Consider the following 19,409-nt stretch of genomic DNA (forward strand, 5'->3'; position numbering starts at 1 on the left):
TGGTGGCTCATCACAGATTAACTGTTTTGATTTTTACCCCTGTTTGCATCAGTGCAAATACCAATGGTATGTACTGTGTTTCTGCGAACAGTTAACCACAGCAATGCCAATTAATTCTTCGCCCTCAATCTTGCTTTCAGTACTTCTTGGAATTGTTTTTCTGTCAGTGTTACATAGTTTTCCTGATAATGAGTCAGCCAATGTGCACTTCCCGTATGGGTTCACTGAAAGCAGTGGAAGAGCAGCTTAGTGACACTGATGAACTGTTTCCATAGCAACAGTGCTTATGTCTCTGAAGGATGTTGCATTTCATGGGCTCTTTCACTGTTATAAAGATATTTTAACAAAAAAAGTTATTTTTGCTGACAACCCAAATAAATTATTACCTCTGTAAAGAGCAACTGGAGACTATAGGTCCCTAATACTCAGTAAATATCCATGAACATGCTACTATATTTTGTCAGTAGAGATCAGATTTACCCTGTTTAAATTAGTGGAATGTAGAAAAATAAGTCTCTTGTGTTCATGACACCTGAGAATAATTTAGCTTTCTGCTTTTATAACAGAACATTGCAGTTGTAAATCAATCTTTTTGTTTGTTCTTCCTAATTTCAGCCACATTGATTTTGCGGCAGTTGAACTTGGAAGCTATTTTGACAGAAGAACTCAAATCACTCAATGTGCACAAGGATTTTTATACAGAGAATAATTCCATACACACTAAGCCACATAGCAGTAATCATCATGCAATTGAGTGTGAGAGTAAAACACGTGCACAAAATAATGCACCTTCTAGTCCCATAAGAGGGCCTTCAAGGAAATATGCATTTCCAACATTAGAGTCACTAGCAGTCTCCCAGAGGCTAACAGAAGTGTTTGATGATATTCGAAAAACAAAAGTACAAAATGCTTGCCAAACAGCAGAATATCAATCAAAAATTGCAGGAATAAAATCTAAAAGGAAATTATTACAAACAAAAATTGGTGATATACAAGATCAAAACAAAACCAGTGCAGTGAAGAAGAGTAAAGTAAATCCTTCAGTTCCAGGTAATACTGAGGTGGACCAGGAAGATGTTCATTACACACAATCAGAAAAGACCCATAATAACAGCCCTTTAGTAAATAAAGATGAAGACATTACAGCAACTAAAGACAGATTGCATCCCAACATTCCCCCAGACAACAGCATCAGCAGGGAAGTATTAGAGCGAGAATTTGGTTACAGAAGATCTGACGGTGAACAGGTGAAAACTCTTTCTAATGAAGCACAGTGTGAGAAACCTTGTACATCAGAACGCAGAGACTTGCACTCTCAGCTGGAAACGCCTAAACAAATGCAGGTATGTTTAGAAGACTCAGCATCTCCAAGCACTAACAAAACTCTAGAAGAACATCATAAACAGCCAGCTACTAAGACATTAAATTTGACTTCTTTAGTAAATTTTGGCAGGAGCCTTACCTCTTCACAAGTGTTATCTAAGAAGCTTCGGGTAAATGAATCTAACAAAAAGAATGCTTTAACATGGTCAGAGGGTTCTGCTGAGAGTATTGATATTGCTTTAAATTTTGATAATACTCAAAGCAAACCAGAAAAGACAATGACCTTAACTTGCATTTCATCAGGGAAAGGAAACTATTTGGCAGCAACTAAGATGAATGTATTTGAAAGAGAAAATGAATTCAATGATGAGGATTTAAGTTTGTGAGAAAATATATACATTTTGTAAGGAGTCTACTAAAATATATGTTTGATATCATTTATTATTTTTATTTTGGTTACAGCAAAGCAATGTATAAAGTAAAGCAATATTTTTACAGTGACAATTTTACAAATATTCACCCATTAACTTATGTAAACTTTCGATGTTATATGCTGTATACACCATATGTACAGATAACTGATAAGTTCTGTGACAATAATAAAATGTTTTATATTCAAATAATGGAAATCTCAGTATTCTACATTTGATTTGAGATTCCTTTAATTAGCAGGCTCTCACCAAAACCAAAAGTTTGTTGCACTTTCTTTGTTTCAGCAGTGCATGAATCTGCAAGTCTGATATTTACAGCCAAAAGAAACATACAGATATGCTTTAATCCACTGATTGTTGAACTTAAAAAATTAAAATTTTAGATGTTTGGTAATGTCCATCAGGTTAATTTTTGTTGTGTGACAATTCTCACAAAGCTTTTTTTTTTTTAACTATGTATGACGAAGCAAGTGGTGGGATTGTGCAGCACTCACTGGTAAATAGGAGAAGAAATATTCTGCCATGTAAACGATTCAAATTATTGATGTCCAAATGTAGCATTATTGCATCCTCTGAATGTTCATAAATGATAATATTTTAAATATAAATACTGTAACTGTATCATCATGATGCCTGTATTCAAAAGTGAAATCAATCACCCTTATGTCAATTTCTCACATGTCCATGTAAGAATCGCTACAGGTTCTGGTTACTGTTCTTGACGACAGTGTGACTTATTTAGCGAGTATCTTACAAAATGAAATTTTAATAGTGTTGTCCCACACAAATACTCAAGCAGCAAAAAGGCATGTTAAGCAAGCTAATAATGAAATTTATGATACACACAAAGTATACTTTCCAAAATGATGGGGACTAAACATCTCCATATGGGAAGAGCTATCATAAATAACTACTATACATCAATTTGAGCACTTTGCTGAGTACATCCAATTTATTCATTTCTAAACAAACAACAGTACCTTCATTTGCTATGAGTTTATGAGTGGGATTAAAGTTTAATTCAAGAAACAGGTACTTCAAAGCTAATCAAATTCTAAATCCATGTTGAAGTCTGATGGATGAGTACTGCGACTACTGCTGGACGTGGATGTCCCAGATGATGAACCCAATGAATTTCGACCTCCCATAGACTCATTGCCAGCTCTGTAGAATGGAAAAAAATAAATCTTATACAAATGATAACATGATCTTAAAGTTTGTAAAGTGATGCTAACTTAATAGAACAAAACACAAGAACTCCATAGTCTAGTGGTAACTGATGTGGAAACCAGTATGCTCTGAAGAAAAATGCAAGTGAAGTCAAGTGGCTGACTTAACTTATTACATTTTCTGTATTCCATTCACAATTTGTATCATTATCAAACAAAACACGAACTTGTGTGATGTCTGGTGTTCCCTATAAATTCAATGTTGTTACTGATCAACCAATGTCAAGCCAGAACTTTCCCAATTGTGCATGTGCGTGTGGGAGGGGGTGGACATGCCGAACTCTGAAACTTCAAAAATTAACAGCCATGCAAGTCACATTCGAAATGACATCCATCATATGTTACTATTAACAAAACGGAGCAAACGTGAAAGTTAACTCATTAACTGACAAAATACAAACAACAACAGAGAGGATGGATAACTAACATGAACTGCTGGAGACACACATGAAAAGTAGTGGGACTGCTGGTCTACTGAATTGCATTGTTCTTCAGAGCATGAAGTTAATATTTCAAACATTTACTTATCTGCTGAAAGAGAATAAATGCAAAAGCTAAGTGAGTGATAACATAAACAGATACTATTTCTTGCCTCTACTTCTGAAGAATAATTGCTCAAAATCCAGATATCATGTGTGTATGTGCTTTTTTTCCTTTTTTCTTCTTCCAAAGTTACAAAGTGAAAAAGCAGGAAATGACTAGGCTTAAAATCAGTTAAACAATTTTCAGGTTCTTTGTACCACATATATATATGTATATATACAGTATAAACATAACAGGTTAACATTTATTTTAATTACCTTATCAGTGCAGCTAAACTTGAGGCCATACTGGATACAGGGCTACTAGGTGTATTATTAATCTCCTCAATATCTTCTCCAAGAGTCTTTCTACAAATTGGACAGGTCCCGTGCTGAAACCAATTTTTTATCATAACATGGAAGGTAGATTTGGGAACTAGAGAGCAGTGACATAAATGATAGGTCTCTTGGTACATTTAGATATCTATGCAGTAGCTTTTCATTTCCCATATAGTACCAGAAAATGAGAGACTGCACCTACTCTGTTAAATACACCAGTTTGAAGATTAATGGCTGATGTTCTTAGTCAAAATGGCACCAGAGGACATGCTGCAATAAGAACAGTGAAGCACTGATGAACTGGATGGAACAGGTAGATTGTTATTTGGTGTTTGATGACAAAGATAGGAAACCTTCATTCAGCTCAGTGCCACAGTGTTACCAGTCCTGACCTCTGATTTGTATCTGTGTGGAAACTACAAAAAGGTGCAGCCCACACCGATGACTGGTCATTGAAAATATCGCGATACAGCTGCCCAATAATCAGAGCTGCCTAGAAAAGACAGTGCAAGTTTCAGAAAGGTGAACTAGGTATCTTATGTTAAAGAGATAGACTCCACTCATGCTGGAGCCAACCCTGTGTTAACAAAATGTGTAAATGTTTCTGGTCTGTGTGGGAGGAACTGCAAAATGCAACACAACAGGCCCCATTCTAAAAGAAAAGAACATTTATTTCTCCAGATATTTTTATTTAAGATAACTTTTCTTACATTGTTTTACAACATATTTTTGCATCTTAGTTACTTTTCTACATAGTTTTCCATTTAAATTCACACATTATTCATCGTCCTCAACAAGCTTTCATAAGCCTTCTGCATATTCAGTTGCCACAAAGTTGTTGAACCAAATCCAGGCTATAAAATGGACGTTCAGAAACTTATCACTTAAACTGCCAAAGCAAATTCTTCATCAAAGCAAAATAATGTGGGCGAGCAGTACTACAAAGCAGCACAATGCTGCCTACCATAGTTCAGAGGATATGATGTCAAACACTGAGATGCCTGAGGAACTGCTACGTCATGCATGACGTTTAAATTTATGACTTCTTTGCTAGTAACTTTATTTGTAAAATGTTTCACTGACAGTATCCACACAAGCTGCTGAATGTACCTACACAAATATATCATTGTACAACACACAGTTCAAGAGATATGATGTCAAACACTGCAAATACCACATTATTCGCGAAGTTTTAATATATTTATTCTTTAGCACTAAGATACTTTTACCGTCGAGTCAACTTAAAGAAATCCCCGACATATGGCAGTGCTTTTGACAGCTTTCAACTAAGCAACAACAGCTTTAGGCAGAAATTATAGCCGTCTATAGAACTGTAAAGAGGTGTGGCCACAGAGATGTTTATGAAATCGTGTTATAGATATGAGAAGCAGCTTACAATACAGAAACAGTGATCATGTTTCTCAAATTGGATACTGTACTTACACATTTGTACATTATGCATATTGTTTTGTATGACTGTTTAGAATGATACCATTGAATTCACTGGTTCTGCTTCCTGACTTTATGCATAACCCAAGTCTCTTCATTAGTAACAATGTGGTTCAAAACTGTGTTGCCATCCTTTTCGTAGCAAGTGAGGAAAGTTAGTAGAGACCCCCTTTGGATGAATGGATATGGTGATATGGGCGCATGACGGCAAGGTCTTTAGTGCCCATGCAAAAGCAGATTGAGACGAGTGTCAGTAAAATATCCGGTACAGAAAGATAAAACCTAAAATGAAACACATGTAACAAAGGGTAGAAAATGATGTGTGGACCCACATTGAAGCAGGGGCGTCAGTAGTGAAACATCAACGACACAGTCTGGGTTTCTGGAGGAGCCAAGGTGAAAATCTGCTCCAACCTCGACATAAAACATTAAGACCAGCCACATACATTTCTAAAAGGCGATCCTGGGTGCAAATCCCATAGGGCTCATTGCTCATTGCCAGGTATGAAAAAGACATGCCAGTGGAAGCCAAGCAATGGTACGGTATGCAGGTTTGTATGGCTTGGACAGTGTTTTATATATCTGGCGCACCGTATGCACCAGTCACTGATGTGAAGTGGCGGTTTACCAGCCTCTGCACAGGAGCTTGGTATGGGGCTTGTTCTGAATGCCCCAGTGGTCAATTGAATGCCTTCATGATGCACCGTGTCCAACATTTTCAAATAAGGAGGTCTCGCAGACCGTGCACCCATAATCGAGCTGAGATCGCACAAAGGCCCTATAAAACTGGACCAGACAAGTCCTGTCTGCTCCCTATGTAGTGTGACTAAGACAATTTAAAATACTGAGAGCCTTAAGCAACCATTTCTTCATGTCCTTAAGATGTGGCAACCATCTAAGTTTGCTCTCAAATATGGGACCCAGAAACCTCACTGTGTCTATATAATTGTCCCTCATCCTCAACTCGGGAAAGTTTAAAATGGAATGAGAATGGTTAAAAAGAAAACACAGACTTCTTGGTTGAAAACTTAAAACCACTCTTCTACACCAATTCATCCAAATACATATCCATGCCCGAGACAGGATTCGAACCTGCGACCGTAGCGGTCACGCAGTTCCAGACTGAAGCGCCTAGAACCGCTCGGCCACACTGGCCGGCAGTGAGTTACAACAGACATGTTGTAGTGGCAAGCCTGGAAGAAGAGAAAAACACAGAGAAGTCGTCCGCAAACAAAGAACACTAGACAGGACTCTGCACTGCTGACATAATATTATTAATAGCTACGGCATAGAAAGTCACACTTAACACACAACACACTACCTTGAGGGACATTGTTCTCCTGCTCAAAGCGATCAGAGAGAACGTCACCAACTCGGTATAAAAAATACCGCAGCGAGAGAAAGGACCGAATAAAAATGGGAAGACAACCATGAAAACCCGTCGTGAAGCTGCTTGAGGATAAGATCGTAGGCCTTGTCGATGTCAAAAAATAAACCTAAAAGGCAATGTCAACACAGGAAAGCCTGTTGTATAGCTGCCTCCAGGAGGGCCAGGTTATCAAAGGTGGAGCGATACCTCCTGAACCCACACTGAAAGCAACTAAGGAATTTCCTGGATGCTAACATCCAGACAAGGCAGCAGTTGACCATCCACTCCAAGGTCTTCCCAAGGCAGATAGTGAGGGCAACGTTGTGATAGCTACTTGGGCACATACAGTCTTTCCCCAATTTTAAAAGAGGAATCAAACTGGCCATGAGTTGGGAAAGTGACCTGATGCACAAATGGCATTAAACAGTGCAAGGAGGGTACCTTTTTTTTGGTTGGTGAGGTGCTGCAGCAAACTGTAATGAATTCTATAGTGACTGGGGGATGTATCAATGCAGAATCCGGCTCCAAGTAGTAATCTTCATCAGAGGCAGACCGGAAGTCCAAACTGCTCCTCTCAGCAACCGCTCTATGGTGCTGGAAACCTGGACCCTGACTGGCAGTTGTAGTAACTGTGGCAAAATAGGCCGCTGTCATGTGGGCAATGTCTCGCAGATTGGTTTCGAGAGCGCCATTCTGCATTACAGCAGCCATGGGGCACCTCCCACCTCTCCCAGAAATTCGCCTGATGGTCTCCCATACAACAGAACTCTTTGTGGAATGATTAATGGTGTTCAGGAACTGTTGCCATGACCTCTTCTTGCTCTCTCAAACAATCAAGCAACACTTTGCACTCGCCACCCAAAAGGCTGCAAGATTCTCTGCAGTTGGCTTACACTTGAACTTACGCAGAGCCGCGTGTCTAGTCCTGATTGCAGAGCGGCATTCATCACTCCACCAAGGGACAAGGTGGTTCCAATCTGCTCTACGGAGCACCCATCTCGGTGGCAGAAAACGACCCAGTTGCAGTGCAAAAGTGCGTAATCTGTCCTGCATTTAGCAAATACGCACACAATGACCTCAGAAGCCTCTCAACTGCTCTTCCCCGGGACAGGTAGTTGCAAAGCCCCAAAGTATACTGTGTGCATTAGAATCACCACAGATGATGAGGTGGTGGGGGAGCTGTGTAAGGAGGTCACTAAGAGCCTCTTCGTCGAGCACATCATGTGGCGGCAGGTGAAGGCAAGCAACATATTGTCAATGGATGATGCAAGATCACCAATATGGCAACAGCTTGTAAATTCATTGTAAGGGAGAGAGGTGAGGAGTGGTAGTCAGTACTGACAAAAATACCTGCTCCTACCCTAGCTCTCTCTTCACTCAGGTTGTCGTCTCTGTGGAGAACATAGCCCCGAAGCTCAAGGGTGTATGATTGATGGAAAATAGTCTCCCGGAGACAGAGACACAGACACAGGAGTCTACCTTGAGAGAGCAGACGAAGTACCTCCTCATGTATCCTGAACCCCTGCAAATTCCACTGAAGTATGGGAACCATTTATCACGGGGTAACACCTTCATCCTGTCTCTCCGCCAGGGTGGGGAGACAGCAGCAGGTGGCGGGGCAGTTGTGGGTCGAGATGATTGCCCCACACATACCACATACTCCATCAGCACTGGGGAAGAGTCAGATGAAGCATCAGGTAAAATCACATCGACATGGTCGGATGGTTTACCACTTGATTTTACCTGCTCTTGCTGCTTTACAGTAGCTTTTCGCTATTTTGTAGGCTTTGCTTGAGCCGGAGTAGGAGTGGTAATTGACGTGCTGAGCTTCTGAACAGCTTCAGCCATTGGAGGTGCCTGGGGCTCCCTCAAGTTGGCCACAGTAATTTTGTTTGATATTATGAGGGGTGGGGCTACAGGTGTTGTAACACTTGCTGCCTTGCAAGTGCACTGACACGCGCAGGTGTTAGTGCCAATACTCACCACTTCCATTTGCACAGAAGCATCAGATTTCGGAGTAGGCTTCTGTAGCAAACGTGGGAGGCTGCTTGACCTTTAAATCTATTTGGCCTCACCATAGGGAATACGCTTAGTTGTTTTTATTTCCTGTTCTTTGCGTTCCTCTAGAAAGATTCTGCAGTCCCTATTCCCAACTGGGTGTTGTCCAAAGCAACTGATACATTTAGCTGGAGACAAGCAACAAACTCCTTCTTGAGCGGCCTTACCACAGTTGCCACACGTTGCTTCTCCTTTACACCCGAGGGTTGTATGCCCAAAAAGTAGGCATTTAAAACAGCACATTGGGTTTGGGACATAAGGCTGTTGGTTTAGGCGAAGAAAGCCTGCCTTGATGTGCTTTGGGAGTTTGAGGGTGTTGAAGGTAAAAATGAAGGATTTCACCAGATTTCCATCCACCCTTTTCGTAACATTCTGAACATCCACAACTACCTCCGGAGCCCACTCACTCTTCAGTTCTTCGAGTGTTAAATAACAAGGTCCCTACATGATACAACACCTTTGCTAAAGTTCACAGTGCTGTGAAGCTCTGTATTAATGGCATATTTGCCTAGGCACTTTCACTCTGTAGGTCAACAGCTTGTTGGGAACTGGATGTTTCAACCAAAAGCAACCCACTTCGCAACCGCTTTGCAGATTTTAAAGTCCCAGCAATTCCTGCTAAGCTCTTCTGGATGTAAAATGGCGAGTACTTATCGAAAATACCTTCTTTCCTTTTTTATTACTAAAAACACATTCCGATTACTATCCTGTGCTCTGTTACTCTTTACTGCTGCGTGCTGCCTTACTCTTGCGTCTGGAGGGTTGGCTACTCGAGCCCTCTTATTAGTTGGGGTGTTGTACCCTTCAGTGGCCCACTCATTATGCTGGGAGAAGGAAAATAATATTTCTGAGGATGCATTTCGGTCCCATGAGCAACTAGGGAAATAAGGGTCCACTCAGACAGAGCCCCACACGCCTGAGTAATCCTCATACAACTGAGGTGCAGCAGGTTCCCCAGAGGCTGCCTGCTAACAACTGTTCCACCTCAACAGCCATGCATCTCCTCAGCATGCAGCATACCTTGAGATTGAGGTTTCTTTTATAAAGGTTTATTCCGACCTCGCAATCCGGGCGGTCAAGCCAAGATCCCCATTCCCTGAGGCACACAACGTTCCACTGCCGCGCCGCACAGTGGTCACTGAAGCACGCCCAGAGCTTACGGTGACAGGAGACTGGCGGTGCTTACCAGTCCCATTTGTTGTTTTTGTAAGTTGAGGAAACCACTAGACACATACTTTTCTATAGCCCAAGTGGCCACTAACAATTTAATGAAGAGCTGATCGTAAAATTTCAGAAAAAGCACAAGCTCGGTCTATCCTGTTGATCCCCCCCCCCCCCCCCCCCTCAATCCTAACGGTCAGTTTGATCGTTCAGCATGGATATTCTTTTGTCTACCACTGAACATTATGCACTATTTCTGAACGGAAGCTCCATTTATTACACTTCCATAAACTTAGGTTACCTGTCTGCAAAAGACATTCACCCTACCCAAATTTACAGTCAGAAACTATTACACTCACACTTGATGGTATAGTTAATTTTGTCACATATTTTTTAAAGTTGCACAAATAAAAAGTAAAGAACTGTTCCTGCTTGGTGTCACATAGGTGCAAATGATTAGTAAGGTCAATGATACAGCGAAGTTGTTGTTGTTGTGGTCTTCAGTCCTGAGACTGGTTTGATGCAGCTCTCCATGCTACTCTATCCTGTGCAAGCTTCTTCATCTCCCAGTACCTACTGCAACCTACATCCTTCTGAATCTGCTTAGTGTATTCATCTCTTGGTCTCCCTCTACAATTTTTACCCTCCACGCTGCCCTCCAATGCTAAATTTCTGATCCCTTGATGCCTCAAAACATGTCCTACCAACCGATCCCTTCTTCTAGTCAAGTTGTGCCACAAACTTCTCTTCTCCCCAATCCTATTCAATACCTCCTCATTAGTTACGTGATCTACCCACCTTATCTTCAGCATTCTTCTGTAGCACCACATTTCGAAAGCTTCTATTCTCTTCTTGTCCAAACTAGTTATCGTCCATGTTTCACTTCCATACATGACTACGCTCCATACAAATACTTTCAGAAACGACTTCCTGACACTTAAATCTATACTCTATGTTAACAAATTTCTCTTCTTCAGAAACGATTTCCTTGCCATTGCCAGTCTACATTTTATATCCTCTCTACTTCGACCATCATCAGTTATTTTACTCCCTAAATAGCAAAACTCCTTTACTACTTTAAGTGTCTCATTTCCTAATCTAATTCCCTCAGCATCACCCGATTTAATTTTACTACATTCCATTATCCTCGTTTTGCTTTAGCTGATGTTCATCTTATATCCTCCTTTCAAAACACTGTCCATTCCGTTCAACTGCTCTTCCAAGTCCTTTGTTGTCTCTGACAGAATTACAATGTCATCGGCGAACCTCAAAGTTTTTACTTCTTCTCCATGAATTTTAATACCTACTCCGAATTTTTCTTTTGTTTCCTTTACTGCTTGCTCAATATACAGATTGAATAACATCGGGGAGAGGCTACAAACCTGTCTCACTCATTTCCCAACCACTGCTTCCCTTTCATGCCTCTCGACTCTTATAACTGCCATCTGGTTTCTGTACAAATTGTAAACAGCCTTTCGCTCCCTGTATTTTACCCCTGCCACCTTCAGAATTTGAAAGAGAGTATTCCAGTCAACATTGTCAAAAGCTTTCTCTAAGTCTACAAATGCTAGAAACGTAGGTTTGCCTTTTCTTAATCTTTCTTCTAAGATAAGTCGTAAGGTTAGTATTGCCTCACGTGTTCCAACCTTTCTACGGAGTCCAAACTGATCTTCCCCGAGGTCCGCTTCTACCAGTTTTTCCATTTGTCTGTAAAGAATTCGCGTTAGTATTTTGCAGCTGTGACTTATTAAACTGATAGTTCGGTAATTTTCACATCTGTCAACACCTGCTTTCTTTGGGATTGGAATTATTATATTCTTCTTGAAGTCTGAGGGTATACTGCGAAGTATGAGGAGAGAATTGCGCCGCTTGTTAGATCAAAACATCATTTACTTTTAGAATGACCCTCTTACCTCGTGGGTTTCAAAAGAATGCATCCCATGGTGAATGCTGAAACACACAAGTTTTATCTCGACCATGAAAGAATGGGAACCTGGACATCAACTACCGCAGTAAATTAATACGGAGAGAATGGAAAAGGGGAAAACCATAACGGGTTTCGCACAATCAAGCAGAAAAACATGATCTCTTCTGAGATACAACATCACTATCCTTAAACAGCAAACGAAAATGCCCTCATGACAAACTTTACTAAAGGAGAAAATAAGAAGACTAAATTCACTGGGAACAAAAAGGGTATCTACAATGGATCATATGTTTGCACAATTCATTAAAAAAAACTGGGAATCTTGCTCAATCCTTGCTTGAAAATTTTTACACTGACATTCCAACATTGGGACACATACCAAACCAGTTTAAAACAGTTATAAAAAAACTATTGTCATACTAAAACAAGTTACTGGCAGTAATTTGCATTGTCTTCACTGGATTTTCATAGCTTAACTACACGTTACAAACTGCTCGAGAGGTTTACGTGTAACACAATATAACAAACTCAAGTGCATTTTCCTTTTGATATAATATACAAATATGCTGACAGTGTCTGTCCTTCTGAACAAGGTGGCTTTAGGGATAACCTTAGTTGCTGTGAACAAGAATTACCCTTGCTGACACTCAACTGAAACAAAATTCTAAGACCACCTACAGTAGTTTTCTTTGAGGAGCTGACTGTCCTTACTGACATGGTATGGTTTAGAAGGCTTGTGAAGCTAGAGAGAATAATTTCATCCCAAAACTTCTCAGATACATGGAGAACATTATAAAAAATTGGACTGGTGTGAGTAGAACTCTTACACTGACAGTTCCAGCTTCTGTAAAGTTTGGAAGGTAGGAGACGAGGTACTGGCAGAAGTAAAGCTGTGAGTACCGAGCGCGAGTCGTGCTTCGGTAGCTCAGTTGGTAGAGCACTTGCCCGCGAAAGGCAAAGGTCCCGATTTCGAGTCTCGGTCGGGCACACAGTTTTAATCTGCCAGGAAGTTTCATATCAGCGCACACTCCGCTGCAGAGTGAAAATCTCATTCTGGGAACATCCCCCAGGCTGTGGCTAAGCCATGTCTCCGCAATATCCTTTCTTTCAGGAATGCTACTTCTGCAAGGTTCGCAGGAGAGCTTCTGTAAAGTTTGGAAGGTAGGAGACGAGGTACTGGCAGAAGTAAAGCTGTGAGTACCGGGCGTGAGTCGTGCCTTGGTAGCTCAGTTGGTAGAGCACTTGCCCGCGAAAGGCAAAGGTCCCGAGTTTTTGGGGTTTTTTGTTGTACTGTGAAACTTCCTTTTTCCAAATTTCATGATTCTAGGCCTACAGGAAGTTCCCTATAGCTTTTGATAGCAAGTTGCGAATGTTGAGGTATGTGACATAAATGGGTGTATCTTTTTATTGCACAGACTTAGAAGGTTCAATTTTTTATACCACCAAGGGACCATAGACATCAGTATGTGCACAAATTTCAACTTGATAGGTGTACCCATTCCTGAGAAAAATGGTTTTTAACTGACAGATAACAAAGTGTTCTTATAAGAGTTCCGTTTTTACCAACTGACTTAAGAAATCCTAAAAACCAGTACTTCAGAGTCCCTGTAAGACAAAATACAAATAAATTGCTATTAATGAAAAATGAGCTCCCACAAGGATTACTATTAACAATTTAAGTAATTTCTAACTAACGGCGAAAACTCATTGGATAGTTGAAGCATTGTGTAACTGATAGGCACAGAAAAAATAGGCTAACTTCCAAACAAATCCTACAAGGAACTAAAGTACAAACACGGAAGTGTGTGCATGCATGAGGGCATGCACATGCATGCATGCATGCATGCATGCATGCATATGTCAGTGAACTATAGCTTATTAAAGTATTTGTCCGAAAACTACCAAAGTTTTCATTATTTTTTGTGTGCCTGTCATATCTATCCAAACAAAACATGTAGATACAGATCTGCGAAAGTTGAATGAATATTACAAGCAGTGGTGACAGTTTTGAAATCCAGCTTGAACAGACATTGTGCATTGTATGCATTCCACCTTAATAAGCAACTGGCAGAATCAAAGCTCTACGTTTCAGTATGCAAGTACCTGACAGAACACATTCACTATCCAAACTACCTTGGCACCCCACTTCATCATTCCCCAACAAATACAAAATAAACAATTCTAAACAAAGTTCCCATTGAAAGTGTGGTAAAACGTTAAGTTATGAGACAGTCCTGTATTTCTTTTAAATTTTTACCTCAGCAAGATTTGGAGTCTAGAGAGGCTCGTTTTCCCCTGATATTTGAACAATTTCCCCCAACGTTATAAAGTCTTGAAGTTTCTTAAGCTAATTTGTCTCAATTGCCTGTGCATTTCAGGAACATTATCTTCTTGCCTTGAAGGCTTAACATAGTCCCTAGTGTCTGCTGTAAACTATGGTGCCGGTGTATGCACTTCATTAATGTAGGAATACACCTAATTGAGTCAGTGTGCTTTGTAAATGAAATACCCGATCCACACCAACACCAACACCAAAACTCTCTTCACTGCAGACACTACCTTGCCAGACCTGATGGGGTAACAGGTCACCATTAGAGAACACAACAAGTCTCATACACCACTAATCCCCAAGTAAACTTCCAATCCATACTGTGCAGGATAATGCTCTGTGCTCCCACCAGAAGACCCACACACCTGTATGGGAAGACTAGGTCTTGTTGCAGTGTCAACCCTTCTTTTGGAAGAGGAAAGACTTTCCATTGTAATGATAACAAAAATCCACTATACAGGTTCCAGGTTCTGAACTACCCATACAGGTATGGTACTGCCCAGACAGGGTTATAACATGCCATGCCAAAACTAGGACTACTCTATATAGACAGGGTATTGTCAATACCCCAAATGTGACTGAACAAAAACTGCACAGACCATGGACCACAGAATCCAACAGTGTTCCAAGACTAGATATCCTGGAAAACAGAGTTCCATCATGGAAGCTATAACTAAAGACCAGACTTAATATCTAACACTGCCAAAGATTTGAGAACGTGAAAATACTGCATAAAAGTAAAACAATGGAAAATCCAGGATGGAATAATGACAATATCATGAAACGGATATATTGCTTCTCATCATACAGTGGATATGTTGAGTCGCAGATAGGCACAACAAGAAGACTACTAAACAGGTAAGCTTTCATAAAACACACACACACACACACACACACACACACACACACACACACCCCAGACCACTGTCTCTGGCTGACCTCGGCAGCCTTTAACAAGGGTCGTGTGTGTGTGTGTGTGTGTGTGTGTGTGTGTGTGTGTGTGTGTGAAGAAGGTGGCCTTTTGGACGAAAGCTTACTATTTGGTGACCTTTTTGTTGTGCCTGGCAGACTAAATATATCCACTATATGATGAGTAGCAATCTATCCTTTTCATAATATTGTCTGCATAAAAGTAACATCTTTGGGTTGGGGTGGGGCGGGAGATAACTTGCAGATGTTATTTTGTCCCATGACAAATTATAACAACCTTCGTCTTATCACCAGTTGTTAAGTACCTTCAAGGCAAGAAGACCATGTACCTGAAATACACTGCCAATTGAGACACATCAGCTTATGAAACTTCAAGAGAGGAAGTTACGTAATGATATTATAACTTTGGGGAAAATTGTTCAAATGTTCATGATAAGTTGGGGGAGAACGGGCCTCCCTCTAGAGTCAAAATATCATTCAGGTAAAAATGTAAATGCAATACAAAACTATCGCTTTATCACAATGTTTCACCAAACTTTCCAAACGTTTTGATGGAACTTTGTTTACAATTGTTATCTGACATGTCATGCTGCACACACAGTTCATGAACAAAAAGTACAAGAGAAATTAAGGAGCACATGTGTTTGAAACATATGCAATTGTAGGGTCAAAGTAGTATCGAGTTACAAGTTGAGCCAGAATAAATCATGCGAAACCAGTTTCATACGAAAATCTTGTTCTGCTGCCACAACACTATTCAGGAATCTGGTAAAATAACCACATTTTTGCTGTGTCAGTGATAAATGGGAATACTCAAGGTCATAAATTAAGCACTTCCACTATTATATGATAACAATTTTAAAAAATGTCTCAACAATTTGTCATCAGTCATTTCATCTTCATGTAAAGCCTATACTAACCATACTTCTGAATAATTCAAAGTGTGCTGACTGAGAGAATTACTTGACACCGTTTCATGGATAATTTGCAATAAACCTATTGAAATGGCGTGGAACAACTCAGTTTTCAGTATATAAAGATATAAACTGGCCGTTTACACGGTATTAAAAGTAACAATGGCTTAAATTCAACAAAATATTTCCACTTCATGCAGATGCTTTGACTTTTTATCTATTCCTTTTTTTTTTACAACTTATCAGCCCTTTATTGCAAAATAAAGTTTTTTATGAAATAGACCATGCATGATAAACCATGATCGGATGCACCAACAGCCACAGTACCCCATCCACTATAGAATATTTATATACATATTTAAAAAAAACGACAACCTACCAGTTCGAGCCATGGTATAATGCAGTTTTCATGGTACACATGTTCACATGGTAACTTGCGAACATGTTCATCAAGACTAAAGTCTTCCCAGCAAACTGAACATTGCAGACTTTTACCTGAAAAAAGTAAAGAATTAATATGAGAACTTATCTTTTGCATGGGTGACATAGCAACAGCTTCAGTGGAACCAATACCATTCCTTTCAATGGTTATCTCATCATACTCGCTTTCCTGGAGAAAGACCACACTTGTCTTTATATTCTTTTCTTTGTTAACAGCAGGAGAAATAATGTGGTACAAGTACCCAAAGCATTCATAGTAATAAAGTTGACCACTAAATGACACTCAAGCACGAGAATCATGGGCCATTTTCCTGTTCCAAATATACTGTTTTACATTTTCATCATTTTACCTGCCATTTTCAAATATTCTAGCAATTCTGTAGCAAACCTCCACTTTTACCTTCACTATATGTGGTAAGATTCCTCATCGAAGAACGCCTCAAGTGCTATATACACTGAGAAGCCCAAACATTATGACCACTGCCCACTGTGAGACAATGCAGCATGGGAGTGCTGCAGGCACGTGAAGCGGTACGGAAAGTATATAAATGGATCAGAGACAAATGGGGAATTATTCTAGTGGCAATACAGGATGCAAATGGGGAAATGACTCATACAATCCATAAGAAAGAGCTGTACAAAGATAAAGTTCGAAGAGACTCGCCGCCGACAGCCAGGAAATTGGGGCTGCGACCTGATGACTACGGTGAGTGAGTTTGATAAAGGGCAGAATATTATAACCTGTTGCTTGTAAATGAGCTACTCAGAAATGGTAAAGCTGGCCAGCTGTTCATGTGCTATGAGTGTAAGGAGTGTCGTTGACTGGCAGTGATGCAACAGCTATTGGATGACATACAACGTGGAGGTCAGAGGCTTGCCCATTTTGTAAAGCAGAACAGATGGCGATGTGTGATGACCACGTACAACGTTCACGCAGGCAAAAGTGTTTCAGAGCGCACCATGTTGGTTGTGTCCAGATAGAAAAACACCATGAGAGTGGTTACTCAAAACATGCACTACACCACATACGCGGGGTGGCAGAGGCAGGATTATATTTTGGGAGACATTCATCTGGTCTTCCACGAATCACTTTAATCCCTTCATGACTGATGTCTCTCCTGACCACAATTGAGTCTTTCAGCAGAATAATTGTCTGTATCACAAGACCAGAATCATGCTACAGGGACTTGAGAAGCAAGCACAATAGTAATGTCACATTGATTTCTCAGCCAACAAATCTTCCTAATCTGACCCTGATGGAACACATCTGGGATACTGTCTGGTAACAGCTCCTTGCTCATAATCCACCAGCAAGTAAATTTCTAGGAATTGCATGAACTGTGTTTAAACGCCTGGTGCCATATACCTCCAGACAGCTACGACTGACTTGTTGAATCCATGCCATGCAGAATCACTGCTGTACTGTATTCCAAAGGTGGACAAACACACTATCGAGCAGGTATCTTAATATTCTGGATCATCAGCATACATAGTTTGTGTCACATTGCCATTTGTAGGCACTACAAGGAATGTTACTCAGATAAGTAATTTAGCACTCAGCATACTATAAGATAATGCAACCTAACTTATACCTAAGTGCACAGTTTTCATATTCTATCCCAGAAGAGAATTATTATAAATATATGAATACAGCAGTATTTGACAAAGATAACCTGGATTCTGAAACAATGCATCTGAAGAATGCCTTTTGAAAATAATGGCTATTGTGTGTGAGACATTTAGTTAGTGCTAACTACTAAAAAGAAAAGATGCTGATGTTGAATCACCATAAGATTTATTGTGTTGCTTATTTTCTATGAATCCATAACCAATAAAAGGCACATAAGACATTCAACCTATTTTCCAACCTCCCAAGAAGATAAAAGATGTGCTATGCCTGGTAAATCTTGGTTAGAGCATTTCCGTAATTTGTAACATTCTACATGGATATGACAACTTTTACATTTGTCAGTCCATACATTGCCAGAACTCTGCGCATAGCACTAATGCTACATTAAATATTAAGATTTAACCTACAGTTGCCAATCACTACCTCTCAAACACAAACATTCACAGAATTATGTTTGACAATATAAAGAAACATATGCCATCTACTGACTTACTACAATACCATCTGCAAGGAAGTTACTCAGGTCATATTATGCAACAACTAACTGGGACAGTGGCTGCAAAGCTGGTGAGTAGTCTATACTTAAAGGAATATGCAGTGCTGTTTATTGTCCAAAAAGATTGGTTTACAAACTAGCACTCCTCATTGCAGACATGAATATGATCACTGTTAAATTCTTTGGCATCTGCATGTCTTCAATACAATATAATTCGGCTGATTTCTGTATAAAATATGAGAACACCATTGGTTACAAGATTCATCTGACTATGACAACAGAAGACGTCACTGCAAGGATTTGATACCATTTAATCCAAAGGCATTTAGAGAAGTATGATAATTTATTTCAGTTTATGGTTTGTTGTCCTGATGTGGCTGTTGCCTGTAACTGTGGCTAGACCTGCCCCCTTTTGTCATTCTAGTATATGGTACTGTGACAGCCACCCAGCTGCAGCCGCTGCTTTTTCACAATGTGCGGCCCTGGCTGCAGCCTCAGCACACAATCAGCAACAAAAGCATGGCTGAATTGGATTTAACTTTAAACTACTTTGATATTTTACTACAACAAGAGTACGACAGGGTAATAATCTTGTGGCTCTTCAAAAGGAGGAGGAGGAGGAGAAAATTAATACAAGGTGTACAACTTTGCCTCCGCCATTTTTTCCCCAACGTTTGAGGCTTTAATGAAACAAATTGGTTATGCATGTATCATTCAAAGTATTTTCCATCGCTGGCCACTACTTTATCTTTCGGGCAGTGTGAAAATCCTACATCGAAAAAATTGTTAATCTTTTGAAGCTATCCACAAATCGATCCAATTTGTGACTTCTTCATGAGATCGGACGCGTTGGTCAGCCAGG

General features: G+C 40.1%; 2 protein-coding genes across 4 annotated transcripts in view; one reads left to right on the forward strand and one right to left on the reverse strand.

Annotated features, from left to right (window-relative positions):
- LOC126198582 (DNA helicase MCM9-like) overlaps window positions 1–2,399 on the forward strand; it is a 138,673-nt gene extending 136,274 nt beyond the window's left edge. For all 3 annotated transcript variants that reach the window (XM_049935019.1, XM_049935020.1, XM_049935018.1), the window contains one exon: window positions 616–2,399. In XM_049935019.1, coding sequence (XP_049790976.1) covers window positions 616–1,709 — 1,094 coding nt within the window. In that variant the 3' untranslated portion in view covers window positions 1,710–2,399. The remainder of the gene's footprint in view (window positions 1–615) is intronic.
- LOC126198585 (E3 ubiquitin-protein ligase Iruka-like) overlaps window positions 2,141–19,409 on the reverse strand; it is a 135,920-nt gene continuing 118,651 nt past the window's right edge. The window contains exons 6-8 of the mRNA XM_049935026.1: window positions 16,360–16,475; window positions 3,784–3,896; window positions 2,141–2,918 (exon numbers count right to left, since the gene is read on the reverse strand). Coding sequence (XP_049790983.1) covers window positions 2,798–2,918; window positions 3,784–3,896; window positions 16,360–16,475 — 350 coding nt within the window. The 3' untranslated portion in view covers window positions 2,141–2,797. The remainder of the gene's footprint in view (window positions 2,919–3,783; window positions 3,897–16,359; window positions 16,476–19,409) is intronic.

This window comes from Schistocerca nitens, chromosome 8 (genome assembly GCF_023898315.1).
Source record: "Schistocerca nitens isolate TAMUIC-IGC-003100 chromosome 8, iqSchNite1.1, whole genome shotgun sequence".
Classification (NCBI taxonomy): Eukaryota; Metazoa; Arthropoda; class Insecta; order Orthoptera; family Acrididae; genus Schistocerca; species Schistocerca nitens.